Below are 16,364 nucleotides of genomic sequence, written 5' to 3' on the forward strand. Positions count from 1 at the left end.
TGCATTGTGCAGGGACTTGGACTAGATACCCCTGGAGGTCCCTTCCAACTCTATGATTCTAGATGATAATACCCACAAGACACAAAGGAACAGATATTAGGCTAGATCCTATGATCCACTGACATTTCCATAATCCTCTAACCAAAGTATTCATTTCCAAACCTAGGAAATCTTATCCCTAAGACCCATGTGTGTCACTAAGCTATAATGAGAGGGGAAAGGGGGTTGAATTAACCTTTCCTCCATATTTATTCATCAGAGCAGCACTAACAAAAAAAGCAAAAGAGGTGATTTTATCCTCTTCCCCTCCCCACATGCATGCTGTAGTCCCAGAATCAACTTTCCTAGGATTGGGAAGTATTGCTGAATGGACACAATATGGAAAATATTTATGATTATCAGTGGCTTAATCCTCCAGCATTGTTTAGATCAGGCACTAAACTTAGTACAATGTGAAATGTGAGTTCTTAAACGTGCATGCTGCTATATCAAATGCAGAATATCTTTTTATTTCATTTTAACTTTCAGATACAAGGAATGATGGCTGTGCCACCTGAGATAGAAAGACCCTACGTGACGGAACCACTTCTTTGTAGTTCATCTTCCTGTTTAAGCTATAATCTGTTTTTAGTGCTCTCGGTTGCTCTGTACTTCTCAAACACTACTCCAAGGAATAGTGGGCCCTTTTTATTATAATTCTCGTTGGTCTCACTTATTTTCTCTGTGCCATGTTGTTGCATTTGCACTGTTACTCTTGTAGATTTATTTTTTTTACATATTAATAGACTATTTTATTTGCTAGTTCAAAATAGCGTTCACTTTGAAAGGGGGGAAACTTTTTTTTAAATGTACAGTATTTTATGTACAAAAGGTGCACTGGTTTGCAGTATATAATCTAAAATGATTCATAGCATTTCATTGAATTCATCCTGGCACCTCACTTTGTGACTCCAAAAGTTGCTCTGTATTTGGATACTACTGCAATAAACTGAATTTTATTTACATAAATCACCCAGAAGTCTGCTGAATTATTTTGCTTCTGTCTTGAGTCTCTGGCAAGTTATGGCCGTGATTGGTTGTAATGCTGGATGGATCCTGAAAGCCTTGTTTTGTCATGTCATCTAGCCATGGGAGATTATGTAGGTCACAGATCTAGCAAACAGATCAAACAACTGTATTCAACCAGCCACAATGAGCAAAGATTTAACTTGTGCATGGCTGCCTTCATAACACCAAGCAACCCATCTACTTCCAGTCAGAATAAGCAAACTGGAATGGCACTGGCAATTGTGACTGGAAGTTAGTTCAAACGCAGTGAAACAACTTGTATCTCACTGGCTTCCAAAAGTAGCAGAGATTTTTGAAGCAGCTGTCCAAAGTCATCATTTTCCCTGGGTTCTCCTTCCATCACCTGTGGTATTTCTGTCCTTTGCACCACTGTTTCTGAAACCTGCTTGATGTTTCTGGAAAAATCAGGACAAAGAGAGTTTGCCCTCAGTGTGGATGCAAAGCTGATTATTCCTAAACCTCTCTGCTCATACCCAGTACTATTTCCCCTTTATAGTCCCTCATTGTTGATATTTTCCCTCCTTCCTCCTTGCTGTAGTGGTTAGGAGCATGGACTTCTGACCTGGCAAAGCAGGTCTGCTCCCCCACATGCAGCCAGCTGGGTGACCTTGGGCTCACCACAGCACTGATAAAACTGTTCTGACCGAGCAGTGATATCAGCGCTCTCTCAGCCTCAGGGTGCCTGTTGTGGGGAGAGGAAAGGGAAGGCGACTGTAAGCCACTTTGAGCCTCCTTCGGGTAGGGAGAAGCGGCATATAAGAACCTCCTCCTCCTCCTCCTCTTCCTCTTCTTCTTCTTCCTCTTCTTCTTCTTCATGCCTCACATACAATGGAGGCGCAGGTAGCCTCCATTGGTTAATTCCTTATTAAATTACCTATAACTGGTCAATGGTCAATTCCTAATTAAATTACCTATAACTCACTCTACACAGGTCTTTACATTCATCTGGTACATTTCACCAGATGTCACCAATAAGCATTCATTCTTTTCCTCCTTTAGGTGAATGGTTGCTTTTTCTATCTGCAGGGAAACATTTCAAGGTAAGATGGTGGAGATGCAAAACTGTTCAACACTAATTATTCAGCACTGAGTTATCATTAGTTATTGTTGAAATTTGTGCTTGGGTTATTGTTAATTATTGTTATAATTTGGGTTTAGATTCAAGGGTGGGTTCAGAGCACTCAGTCCAGCATACTCTTTCTGTTACAGACAGATATTTACATAGAATGCCAGTAGATAATTGTGACACAAGAGAGCCAGCTTGGTGCAGTGGTTAGAAGTGTGAGTTTGTAATCTGGTGAGCCAGGTTTGATTCCCCGCTCCCCCACAAGCAGCCAGCTGGGTGACCTTGGGCATGCCACAGCACTGAGAAAGCTGTTCTGAATTAGAAGTAATTTCAGGGCTCTCTCAGCCTCACCTACCCCACAGGGTGTCCGTTGTAGGGAGAGGAAAGGACTCCTTTGGGTAGAGAAAACTAGCATATAAGAACCAACTCTTATTATTTATCTTCTACAACAAAGTTCTTTTCACACAAGGAGAAGAATCTGTACCTTTTAAAGTATTCCCTTATCTAGCAGAAACTTCCACAAAGTATTCAGCAGTCTTATGGGGCTGCAGCAGGCAGGGAGAACTTGGAAAAGTCAATTCCATGAGAAGACTGACCACGGATTTTGGCATACAGCTGCCGTTGTGGAGGAGAGGGAGCTTGGCAGGAGGAGAACTACCCATTCTCATGTTATAGCCCCTGAGTGATCTAGGAAGCATGTCTCATGAACAGTGGGAGTTGGTCCACTCCGCGCACCCAATGCTGGCTATATAAGGAGGAACTGGTGTGACTTCCTGATTTCCCACCCTTCAGTTACAGCATGTGGCTTTTGTTTATATTCATCAGATGGGTATTTAATTCTGCTTAATGTTTTATTCCTGTATTATAATTTCTGTCACAACTAGTGGTTTTGTTGGGGGTGGATCCTTTAGGGGCTGGGCCCATGCCTGCATGCCAATTTGGGAGGCCTCCATATGAGGTTGCATGTAGGCTGGTCAGTAGCATCTTCCTGCTGGGAGACAACTGCCTAGCATTTCACGGTAGCTGTATGAAGCTCCCATAGAGGATGACACCTGTGGGGCTTACTCTTTGCAGCACCTTCCCCAGAACCAGATGCCCCGATGGGTAGGGGGAGCTTGACAGTCATTTTGTTTGGGCCCCATGTGTAAGCCTGCTGGTGGGGTTCTCTCCCCTGGGGTTTCTGTGGTCTGCTGGCTGCAGCACGAGGAAGGATTTTCTTGCCAATGCTCATCTATATGGCAATAAAGCTGTGGCCATAAAAAGAACTGTGCTGGTGTCTGTGTTCTTTGTATGCCAGGACCCTATCCCCCTGCCTAACAAGAACTCAGCTTAAAGTTCTCTAGAGATTTAGTGCTGAACTTGGCCATGTGGTCTGATTATTTTCACTGAACACACACTAACTAAACCTACAGGAAAAGTCCCTGGAGTTAAGTTCCATAAAGTTCAGAACTACAGGTGCTACTCTTTTTAATTTTTTTACAAGAAGTTCTTTAATTTTGGCAGCTACATGGTAGACAGATTCAAAATATTGAGAGTGTAGGAGAGATATAGAAAGCTCTACCTCTTACATATAGTTCGTCACAGCTGTTCAAAACAAAGCCTTTGCCGGAAGATAAGGATATGACACCTCTCTCTCTATTTCTCTGGGAAAACCACTGAATGCTGGGAAGAAAAAAGCTGGACTCCTGTATTGTAAGATATGAGATGCCACAACATTTAGAATGAGGGGAAATGTAAGGTTATGGTTTTTACCATGTAATTCCTATATTAATGAAAAGAGTATGCATCAGTATATTATAAAATTAAACCCAAAATACCAAATTATTGCGTTTGCCCATTTCTTTTGCATTAATACTAAAAGAGAGAGAGAGTAAATATCCATGTAGGTCCATGCTAAATTCAAACCAGTGGCAAAATCCATGGTCTTTTATTAGGAGCAGCCAAATTCACACAAAATATTGTGCAATTTTAAATAACCATGCAAAAAAAAAGGATATAGTAGCATCAAATCTATTTGACAAAGAATGTTCAAGATTATCTGGTTATTTTAAACATCACATAAAACTAAGAAAACTAAGAATCAAATGCTTCTCTGGCAACTCAGACATTCAATAACATCTGAACAAAACTGAGCCTGTGACAATAACGTCTCAGATTATTTTCCTTTTATTAATCTGTTGCCTATAGTTTTGTCAGGAAACAAGTGAGTTCAACAGATTCTTATATGCATTCACACATGCTATCCATATTCCTGCAGGTAGTGTTAGCATTGGAAAGAATTAGGTCAAATACCATTTGCTTTTTAAATTGGCATTTTTGACCTTGTATTACATGTGAATTTCCACTGGATTAGTTATATGCTTATAGAAGCACTATTAAAGCATATTTTTGCAGTGGATTTTTTATATCCCACTTTCATGACTCAAGCCCTAAATGATCTGAGACCAGGATATCTTCAAAGCCACCTTTTCCCTCATAATCCCCCAAGAGCACTGAGATCCTTCGAATAACATCTGCTCAGGGGCCCCGGCCTGAAAGAGATAAAGTTGGCCCTGGCCCCAGCCTGGGAGAATGAGCTCCCAGAATCAGGGCTCTGCAGGACCTAAATCAGTTCCCCAGGGCTTGCAAGATGGAGCTCTTCCACCGGGCTTACAGCTGAGGCCAAAAAAAGCATCTACCATTCCTTTACGTCTCTACTAGAATTAGATAGGAAAGAATGTCTAAACGATAGTAATGGGTAATGGATAGGCCATCTTATCACTTGGGTTAATGGACTGTTCTTCTAGATAGAATTAATCTTCTATTGATTCCCTGTCCCTGCAGTTTACTTCCTTGAGGTTTCTTCCCCTTTCTTCTTCTTCTTTACATATTATAACCCTTCCCCCCTACCTACAATGACATATTATTTGTTTCCATCAATACATTGTTTTGAACATTGTTTTATTATCTTAATATTTTTATGGAGCAATACTTTTGTATTTTTTTACTACACATATTGATTAACTTTTATAATGGATTGCAGTTTCTATTGATGCATTATATATATGGGTCAATTGACCGAATAAAAATACTGTACTATAGCATCTTCCGTGGAAGCAGGCCTCACTGCTAGTGGAGGGGGGGAAAGGAGGTAGACGTTTGGCTCTGGCCAAACCTCTCCCATTTGAGAATCTAGTTTGGGGTCTTAATTACAGAAATCTAGAAATGTTATTAATTTTAATTTTTGTATATGTTTTATTGTTATTATCTGCCCTGAGCATCTGGAAGGGCAGGATGCAAATTAAAATATATATTATTGTCGTTGTTTGTTATTGTCATTTTATTTAGCTCAGTGTTCATGGCGGGAAGGATAGCGCTCTAAAGGGAGCACATGGGGATGGACTGAGCAGGTGCAGTATGGAAGTGCCACATCAGGAGGGAGGGAGGAGCATTGTGTATGGTGCTTTTATAAGGTGTCACGTGCTTGGTGGATGGCCTCTTCTCCCCGGCCAGCTGAGCAAGCTGCTTCCCACACTCCTGCCCTGTTTTAAAAGGGGGTATTTGGAGTTTTCTGATTCTGTGTTTGGTATTAGTTTGGACTGTTATATAAATTGTCACTGCTGGTGGAGAACAAGGGGAAGGGGAGTTACCAGGGAAGGGGAGTTAAGTAGGATTGGTAAAACCTCCCAGATTAAGGACCTAGGGAAGAGGCAGCAATTCTGCGGGAGGCCAACCCGGATGGGGAGAGCCAAAATCAATCACAGAAACAGGTGGCCTGGAGTGGGCTGAGGGAGGTCCATGCCTCCTAAAGCATTTCAGGTTCACCCTTTGCAGGCAAGGGATCCCATGGCCCAGCAGGGGTCAGAGACAGACTACCCAGGTTGCTGCTAGGGTAATCAAAGGTCAGACAACCTTAGGCAGGTTGGTTAGGCTCCTGTTCCCCTTGTGGGCCAACACCTTGTTGTTGCTGTTATTGTTAAATAAAAGCTGTGGCCTGCTTGCCAAAGTGGAAGGTGTGAGCCCAACTGCACGCCTGCAAGTCAAATACATTTATAACAGAACAAAGTCTGTTAACAGTGGCAAGTTTAAGACCAAAAAATTTATTCAAGGTTTGGTGTAGGGGTTAGAGGTGTGGATTTCTAATCTGGCATGCTGGGTTCGATTCTTCACTCCCACAAATGCAGCCAGCTGGGTGACCTCGGGCTCCCCACAGCACTGATAAAGCTGTTCTGACCGAGCAGTAATATCAGGGCTCCCTCAGCCTCACCTACCTCACAGGGTGTCTGTTGGGGGGAGAGGAAAGGGAAGGTGACTGTAAGCCGCTTTGAGCCTCTTTTGGGTTGGGAAAAGCAGCATATAAGAACCAAGTCGCCTTCGCTTTCTTCTTCTTCCTTCTGTGCATGCACACTTTTTGTTCTGTTGCTATACACTAAGATGGCTACCCACTCGAATTTACATTAAAAACAAGGGAAACTCAGTAGCACCAGCATTACAATTGTGTACAGTGTGTTGCTATTTAACTTGCTGCTATTTTATTAGTTCCCTATGCTGCTTAAATAGAGATAAATGTTTCATACGTTGAACAAACAAGACTTTTTTGTTCACAATGTTCATCCTATCACCATTGATAAATTATCCTACCATATTGTCATTCACTTTTTAATATTTATTTCTCTCATATGAAATCTTGCAGTTGGCTATGTGATCTTTCTAGTCCTATGATGCCATTATTATTTTATTTTGTTATTTTGCAGGCAGGATAATTACATCTATTTTTAATAATACCACATTGTTAAGAGCCAGCTTGGAATAGTGGTTAAGTGTGGCAGACTGTAATCTGGAGAGCTGGTTTTGATTCCTCACTCCCACATACAGCTAGCTGGGTGACCATAGGCTAGTCACAGCCCTGTTAGAGCTGTTCTCACAGAGCAGTCCTGTCAGAGCTCTCTCAGCCTCACCTAGCTCACAGAGTTGTGGTTAGGAGAGGAAGGGAAGGCGATTGTAAGCCTGAGACTCCTTCATGCAGTGAAAAATGTGGTATGAAAACAACGCTTATTATTTTTTATGCATATTTGTTTTGGTTTCAAGCAAACATTTCCACTTTGTTTTTTTAAATCCTGGCAACATTGTAATTTGAATTTGGCTGTATGAGAAGAAAAATTCTAATGTTTTATAAGCATTATTACTTTTGCAAAAAGACGAGAGAGTGGCCAAATAACAACAGAATGACACTGAAGAATGTACAAACATATATGAAGTCATCAGTTTTGAGGTATCCTCACTTTACCAAGTTTAATTTCTGTTATACTAGACCATGAAACAGAGGAATATGCCCATCTTGCTAAGGTTTCAAGTTCAGACTTGGGAAATTTCTGGAGAAATTTGAGGGTGGTCTCTGGAAAGGATCAAATTTGGAGCAGGAATGGAGCTCATTAGGAATCATAGAATCATAGAGTTGGAAGGGGCCATACAGGCCATCTAGTCCAACCCCCTGCTCAACGCAGGATCAGCATCCTAAAGCATCCAAGAAAAGTGTGTATCCAGCCTTTGCTTGAAGACTGCCAGAATGTGATATATCCTGTGATAACATATCCAGGTAAAAGGTCAGCCACTGAAACACTTCCCCTTCTTGTAAGGTCACAGACGTGCTGATTCCAGAGGAAAGCCTTGAGAAGGACAACTATTGGGTACAGGCTTTACTGAAGCTGTACTTCCTGCCGCTGAAGGGGCTACACTGAAAGGAATGTCCAAAGCTGAAATCATAAACAAGCCAGGGGTCAATAGCCAGAGAGTTATCAGAACAGAGAGAGCCCAAAGTAAAATTGAAGAGTCAAAGCCAAGAAGTCAAGATGTCAACAGGGAGAGTCCAGAGTCAATGTTGTTGCTACTGGTCCAGGAATGTGGTGTCAGACTGTATCAGGAACGGAACAAAGCATGTTGCATCCACACTGCATTCTTTGCAACCATTCCTTAGATCGAGCCAGGCAGTCTTCATGGGAGTCGTCCTGCAATCATTCACTGTCATCAGAATCCTCTGTACATCCTTTGTTCACAAGTGTTTCCTCTCATGCAGCGTGATCCTAAGTCTTTTTTGGCAGCTTCTGGCTGCTTTGAGCAAATCTGAGCCACTTGATTCAGGTGTGGTGATTCTAGGAACACAGCTTGAAGTTCCTGGCTAGGGCTCCACATCATCAGCCCTTGTTGACACAGCTGGCTGAATTTCTATGTCCACTGAACTCACAGCTGTTTCAACTCCCTGAGAAGCCAGCTCGCCAGCTTCATTGGATGATCTGTCATGGTTGGCCATGACAATCACTTCCTCCCATCAACATTCAGGTTTTAAATTTAAAATTCCCTCTTTCTATCACTTCCTGCCACCCTTTTCTCCCACCTTTTAACATGCGTATGTTTCTGCCTAAATGTATTCTATCTGTTATACTAGCGCTCTGATCCATCATGTTTGTGCTGATATAACTGGCTGTTATCTAGTTATTGCCCACTCAACCTAAAAATCTCCCCAAATCATCTTAAGGTTTTCTGTTAAAGAAGATCCAAAGGAAGATGCCAGCCAACAGCAGCTCCATTCAATCCCTGGCCAGTCCCCTCTCCTTTAGTGCCTTTATGCAATCAATCAATCCTTTAACAGCATGTAAAACATTAAAATATTAATTAAGTCCAAAACAAAATATAAATATAACTAAGATAATAAAGACAAATAGACAAATGCTGCGAGTACCATGGACAGCCAAAGTTACCAACAAGATAGTTTTTGTTGTTGTTGTTGTTAGGTGCAAAGTCGTGTCTGACCCATTGCAACCCCATGGACAATGATCCTCCAGGCCTTCCTGTCCTTTTTAAAGGTAAAGGTATCCCCTGTGCAAGCACCGAGTCATGTCTGACCCTTAGGGTGATGCCCTCTAGTGTTTTCATGGCAGACTCAATACGGGATGGTTTGCCAGTGCCTTCCCCAGTCATGACCGTTTACCCCCCAGCAAGCAAGCTGGGTACTCATTTTACCGACCTCGGAAGGATGGAAGGCTGAGTCAACCTTGAGCCGGCTGCTGGGATTGAACTCCCAGCCTTATGGGCAAAGCTTTCAGACGGCTGCCTTACCACTCTGCGCCACAAGAGGCTCTTCTTGAGAGGCTGTCCTTTTTAGAGAGGAGCAAACCAACTAGATACTATGGCTAAAGCTCACTTACTTTGGACACATCATGCGATCAGACTCGTTGGAGAAATCATTAATGCTCGGCATGGTCAGCGGCAAAAGGAAACGTGGTTGCCAAAGGATCCGCTGGCTCGACGCAATCAAGGCCGATACAGGGATGACTATGGAGCAACTGAAAGAGGCGGTCATTGACAGAGACATGTGGCGAAGACTTTCCTATAGAATCGCCGAGGGTCGGGCATGACTGAACGGATAACACCATCATCATCAAGATAATAAAACTTAATAGATTGATTTGGGAATAAGAAATCATGTCATGACCTTTTATTAGCACAGCCTTATGGCCCATTATGCATTTAGTCACTCCTGGTCTCTTGAGCATCTACTTTCTGCTAATAGTTTAGGACTTTTATTTTTCCTTGACCCTTTCATATATCACAGAATCCACCCTGCCATTCCTCCAGGGAAGCTTTATCCATGTGTACTGGAGGTCAGATAATTTTATTTTGTTATTTAATTCCGCCTTTCCACCCAAGTAGGGCTCTCAAGATGGCAAAGAGTTTTAAAAATTAATAACATTTTTTATAACATTGGTTAAATATATATTGCATTATATATGTAATACACATATACATACATATATAGGTGTGTGTATATATATGTGCATGTGGGAATACACACTGACACACAAGTGGGGAATCCACAAGTATTTGAGGGAAATCCACCAGCCAACCTACCTTTATCAGAACACTCTGGCCTGATAAGGAGACAAGCCTGTATATCCCCTTCACCTGCTATTTCCTCTTTCCTTTCTATGGCAACTCCCATAGCTTGTCCCCTTTATCAGGCCAATCTGAATTGTATGACTTTTTGATGATTGCCATTAAGCCTGTTCCACAAGTCCTCTTCATGACAATGGAAGCTGTGAGACCTTTTCTGGGGTTATTCTGGTCTCCTAGTAGTCTGCTCCTGACTTCCTCCCTCCCCTGGGAGGGAATTTGCAGTAATCTAAAGCAGAAGCTCAAAAGTTGCATTGGCTTCCTCCACTGTGTCTCTGCCCACCCTCCTCCACTCCCTGCTGTATTTAAAAATATATATTTGAACATGATTACATCATAGTTCCAAAGTAGCGCAAGCCTGACACCCATACATCGCCTCCCCGTCTCCCCCTCCAGCAAGATTGACCCTTCTTTGTCAATTTCATGAAGGGAAAAGGAGGGAAAGAAGCTGTGGTCAGTTACAGGAGGGAATCTACAAAGGTTGTTAATTTCATCCAGCAGCCTCCCATGGCTTTTCCCAAGTACTAAGAAAACTTCTTTGTTTTACAACATAGGAGCATCTTAATGTAATGACTGTTTTTTAAAAAAGTATTAATAGCATGCACTGTATTGGGCAAGGGGGGAGAATTTTGATGACACAGGATGCTTGCACACTGAAAACAAAGGTGCAAGCAGGCACAATATTTCCCAAGCTGTCTTTTAATTTGCATTGCTCCCGAGAAGGGGGGGGGGGGATGAGATGCACAGCAAATGGAGAAGGGGAACGCTTAGGCACTTTTCCCGCCAGAGAGGGAAGAAGATAGGGGGAGGGAGATTGAGAGCAAACAAAAAAACAAGGAAGGGGCAGGATGAGCCGCCAGCACCTCTAAAGTAAATGTGAAGGGCATGATGCAAAACCAGTCCTCAGTATTGCCATTCAGAGACAACTTGTGCGGAGAGCCAGACACAGATTTGATATCAACTTTCAGAGACCAAAACTGGTTCTGCACTTATCTCACCCCCCCCCCCAGTTGTCAATCCTGCTGAATACAGATCAATTTGAACCCGGGTCTTTCTCGTTCCATTTTCCTGAATGAAAATAGACTGCATTCTACACTTGTGTGGCTGCTTTCTCCTTCCTGTTTGATTGGGGAAGCTCAGAGGGGGGGGGGAGGAGTGGTGGTCATGAAGCCCCAGCCAGCATTGAAGGAGCACAATGCTGGAGAGGGGTTTATTTCCTGCTGCTCTACAGCCAAAGCAAGCAGAGGGAGGGGGAATGGAGCATGAGGCTGCTTGTTAATTTTTCTTTTCCTGAATGAGCAAGGGGGGTGGGGTGAGAAAGTCCAAAAGGCAAATCTCAGCAAATAGAAGTGTAGGTTTGGAGCACAGTCACTTTAGAAATGAGGGCAAAAATAAGTCTCACAAGGGAATGGCAACCGGGAAACCAGGCAGTCTTTGAACTGATGCCCTGACCAATCAGTGACAGACTGCTTTACTACATCAGCATTGGAGGCATGGGGGAGGATTTTAATCTGGCATAATGCAGAGATCTACACTTAATATTGGGGCTTTTGGAGTGGTTTTCTCAATTGTAGCAAGTTGTATCCGTTCCTGGATACCATGGGGGAAAGGTAGTGTCACCCCAGATCACTCATAGACTTTGCAGAAGGAAAATTTAAAGCAGAATGGAAATCAAATAACATGTAGATTTCTTTTTTAAATTCAGGGACATCGGGGATAAAAAGCCCATGCAGCCCAATACAAAGGAAAGCCGGAGAATACAGACGTCAGAAAAGCCCCAAATGTCTTTGGGCTGCTCAGTCTCTCTCAGCTTGCATAAGGTTTTTGTGAGAGTCAGTGAATACTATGAAAACTGCCTTAAGGGCAAGATAGTATCTACTAGATTTGTCAATCATCTAGTAACGCCTATCCACTATGCTGACATATCATAAACATACCGTGCAACATCAGAAATAAAATTCATATAATTTATTGTTATTTTAGCAGAAAATCACTTTAAAATTTTAGATAGGGAAACTTACTGAAAATGCTATCATCTCAAGATGCTATTCTTCAGACTTTTCAGAATTATTTTTTCAGCTGTAGTATCAATTACTGTTTTTTTGCCCTTTGGGATACCATATTTGTCTCATTTATTTGGATCAGTTTCCCAGTTCTTCCGTCTAATCTAATGAATACCTATTGCTGCAGCTCTCCCAGACTTGTGCTTTCAAGTGCTGGGTATCCAAGTGGAACAATTACCCTTTGTCTGCAAGATGGCATTTATTTCTGACACAGATGGTTTGTCAGAGATATTTTTGTAAAACTGTGACATAATCTGTCTTCTCTATATTTAGTCTCAGAACTAGAGTTATCCTTGTAACTGTTTCTGAATGGAGAAAAAAATGTGTTAGCAGATTGAGAAGGGGGGAGGGAAGGCTCCTAATATTTAAGTACAGACTAACTTGCGCTTTTTTGGTAATGATGATTTGGTTGTTTTACAGATATAGCACAATCAATATTCTAAGGAGATTCTTCCAGAGCAGGGAAAAGTGAGAGATCTGAGGAAAAGTTATTTCCTGAGAGATATCCTCTACTTAGGCCAAAAAATGTATTTGATCCTGGAAATGGCATAAGATACCACAGTGGAAAATGTGGATTGCTGACAGGCTACAAATTATAGTATCATGTATTGGTGTACATAGTTCTGTTGTATGAAAAGAAAGGAAAGGTATGATTATTGTGATTGCTGTGCTTTGGGAAGAATTGTGGTGATCCTGGAATATGAGACATTGATCATGGTCTATCTGCTAATACATAGTTTAAAATACCCCACAGACAAAAGGGTGAGCAGCAAGTACTTGTACAACTTCAACTGGAAACTCCCCCTCCCACACACACTTCTCAGTTTAGGCAAAGAAGCAAATTAGTCCACAGCAAAAATCCAACATAAGAAACCCTGCAATACCTTTTATTAAGATAAGCTAAAATAACATACTACATTGCCCAAGCTTTCATGTTTCCCAAAACTCATTATCAGGATGGATGATAAAATTTAAGAAGGGAGAATAAAAATTTTAGGCCATGGAAATAAGGCTGCTACCTGCCTGAATCTTGGACAGGTTGCTTTGTTAATTTTGATTGGCCCAGGGTGCAGCTAGCTGGTATTCAACCTCTGTTTTGGCATGCTAGGAAGAAGAAGCAAAACTGATGCCATTCAGCTAGAAATACAATACAAATAAAAGAGAGATGCCCAGTCCACAGCCAAAGCTTTGGGTTACACCATGGTACACTGAAGCTGTATGTAGCATAAGAAATATGGATGCGTATTTCTTTATTAACATTTTTTTAAAATGGAAAATCCCTATTTGTTTTGGAATTTATTATAACAAAAAGAAAACAACACCATTAGCTTATTGTTATTATGAAACCAGCTATCTACTTTTAAAAGTGCAAGAAGGGCCATTTAGAAGGGCCATGGAACTGAAAGGATCTCAGCATACCTCCAATTTCTCTTTGCTTGTGTTAGTTCAGTCCTCTTTGAGAAAGGTACTGTGTTTTACTTTCTTGGCGCATTCCTTTCTGTAATTTTTGTTTTGCTCTACCACATTGCAAAATTAATCTGGTTTATCTTCTGTTTATAAAAATACCCCACCCCACCCCTGTTTATGAGTCCTCAAAGTACCTAAGAGTACATGTGCTTGTTCCATGCTAGCAAGGGAATGCCTCTGTGAATTATGGCCCTATCTGGGTAGCACCACTGCTGTCCTCCATATACTCACTCACTGGCATAGTGTGGACCAGCATATATGTAGAGTGGCTGAGGCCAATGAAGAAACTATTTTAAGAAATCTTATAAAATCTTTTGGGTTCTTTTGTTTTACTGACCTTTCCCTGCCCCATCTATAGCTTCAAACAATGCTTCCAAAATGGTGTAGCTCCATACTGAGCTCTCCTTACGAACACTTTCCCAGTGTATTGGGAAAAATTGTTCCCAAAGTTCTCCTCTCCAGTAGCTACTAGGTTTTGTAAGTTGATGCTGCCACCTTGTGGTAACATGGAAAACAGTTCTGTAGATAACAAAATTTAACAGACTGGTGAAAGTCTGAGGCAGAACTGATCTCCAAGGTAAAGTTGTACTATATTATGTTGTAGGATTAAGAACAAAAGAATAGCTCTGCTGGATCAGACCAACGGTCTATCCAGTCCAGCATTGTGTCTTATGCACTGGCCACCCAGTTTCTCTGGAGGGTCAACAGAGCATAGAGGCTGAGCTGTTACTTCCTGGCTATGAGTTTCAGAGGTTTAGTGCTTCTAAATGTGGAGGTTCCCCTCAGCCACCATGGCTAGTAGCCACTCATAGACCTACCCTTCATGAATCTGATGCCCTTTTAGAGATGTTTAATCTCATTTTATGCTATACCTTTGATCTGATGTATAGACTAATTGTTACAGTTATGCTGACAGGAAGGCCGCAGAATATGGAGGAAGCTGAGTGGTTATTTGTAGCTTGGCCTTGGATGTGGAAAGTGGCACCTGGGTATAACTGGGCCATTTGTTCTCTTGGGAAAGTACTGAGCTTGCCTTTTTATAATCAGGACCCTGATTATAAAAAGGCAAGCTCGGTACTTTCCCAAGAGTACAAATGGCCCAGTTATACCCAGGTGCCACTTTCCGCATCCAAGGCCAAGCTATAGATGTGCAGATACTTTTTATCATTGGTGAAAATGCACTTCCATAATGAGTTGTAAGCATTTATTTATAAGACAAAAATATGTAAAATTCCATTGTACATAATCTCATTCTGTTCTACATTTTCTCATTTGAAAAAGAACTTTAAACAAATTATATATATTTAATAATCTCTGCTGAAAGTGGCACCTGGGTATAAACTGGGCCTTTCAGTCTCTTGGGAGATTACCAGGCCCACCTTCTAAATCAGGACATGTTAGTGTGTCATTTGGGGAAGGGGCAATTGGGAAATATATTGATCTCCACATACCTAACAAATCTGTTTCCACAAGACGTTCATGACCCTAAATGGGAAGGAAGACAGGATATAAATGCTATAAATAAACAAATAAATGAATAATATAATGAAATATGGCATTTGTACAGCGAGTGAAATACAAGTAGAGATAGATTGGAAGGAGATGCCACAGGGCTCTGTTCTGGACTCAGTCCCCTTCAATATTTGTATAAACATTTTTATAAATATATTTTATAAGTGATCTGGAGGGATTACTCATAAAATTTGCAGATGACATCAAACTGGGAGAAGCAGTAGACACCCCAGGAGATGGAAATATCCACAGTCTTTTAAAGCTATAATATAAAGCTGCACTCAGAGAAAATTCCTCAGCTCAAATAGACTGTTAAGTGCTTTAGGACACAAGTATAGAAGAAGAAATGCAAGTAAGAGGGGTGTTCAGCAGAGAGACAGGAAGACCAACAGCACACAGATGGTTTCCCAGAGACATTTTTGCTGACTCAATTGATACATGCTGTTGATACACATATTCTGGGAAACGACTGTGTAATTTTAACTTTATACCATGCCAAAAAATGACATCAAGCCTGGACAGGATAAAAAGTCAGCATGAAGGGAATCCCTTTCACTTGGTTGCTTTCTAGCATGAGGCATAACCAGTGAGTCTTCCTTCGATTTCTGAGTTCAAATGAAACGTATGCTGACAAAATGAAAGAAAGATTGTCGTATGGTGAGGTCAACAATTATACCTATGCCATTTCTTGCTTCTTATAAAACAAGTACAGTTAACAGGGAAGGGGGAGAATGGCAGAAGTTTGGCTGTTTTCAAAAAAAAAATCCTCCCTTTTTTAGTCTGGCTTTTGACCTAGGTGGAGGCCTGACTTGAAAAGGGAATGAGGTCAGCCACTTTGGGAGAGCTGTAGTATAAATTGCCTAAACAAATAATGCCAGCACTGGTTTGGGAATTCTTGCTTCATGGATCTTCAAGAAGCGTCCTAGGGCTAAAAAAAAAAATGTGCTTCTATACTAATTATGTTCAGGAGCTCTAATGTATGATGGATTCAGATTATCTTGAGTTGATTAGTTTCCAACATTTCTGAACTAGCGCTTCCTTTTTTATAGTCCATCATAGTTTCTAAAAGTGAAGCAGCCGTTCCTGTCCAAAGCAGCCAGCACCACGGCACACGGGGGAGGGGAGGCATGGGCACTGGCACACTGGTTGGCGCACATGCACAGGTGCAGCGCTCTGCTTCGGACGCCAAAGCACCAAACCCTACTTCAGATGTTTAAAGAGGCTTTCTTTGGCAGTCCTGAGGCTGAGCAGCATGGACAGTT

The 16,364-nt window shown here is 41.6% G+C and overlaps 1 protein-coding gene and 1 long non-coding RNA gene across 3 annotated transcripts in view; one reads left to right on the forward strand and one right to left on the reverse strand.

Moving 5' to 3' along the window:
* MOXD1 (monooxygenase DBH like 1) overlaps window positions 1–1,008 on the forward strand; it is a 64,615-nt gene extending 63,607 nt beyond the window's left edge. The window contains exon 12 of the mRNA XM_077352692.1: window positions 529–1,008. Within this exon, the coding sequence (XP_077208807.1) occupies window positions 529–696 (168 nt within the window). The 3' untranslated portion in view covers window positions 697–1,008. The remainder of the gene's footprint in view (window positions 1–528) is intronic.
* LOC143844903 (uncharacterized) overlaps window positions 1–16,364 on the reverse strand; it is a 107,754-nt gene that overhangs the window by 72,865 nt on the left and 18,525 nt on the right. Inside the window, exon 2 of one of the 2 annotated variants that reach the window (XR_013234187.1) lies at window positions 15,042–15,075. This is a non-coding gene — a long non-coding RNA (uncharacterized LOC143844903). Of the gene's footprint in view, window positions 1–3,702; window positions 3,810–15,041; window positions 15,076–16,364 lie in introns of those variants that run through there. The other variant, XR_013234188.1, reaches the window with a different exon arrangement.

Source organism: Paroedura picta, chromosome 1, assembly GCF_049243985.1.
Source record: "Paroedura picta isolate Pp20150507F chromosome 1, Ppicta_v3.0, whole genome shotgun sequence".
NCBI lineage: Eukaryota > Metazoa > Chordata > Lepidosauria > Squamata > Gekkonidae > Paroedura > Paroedura picta.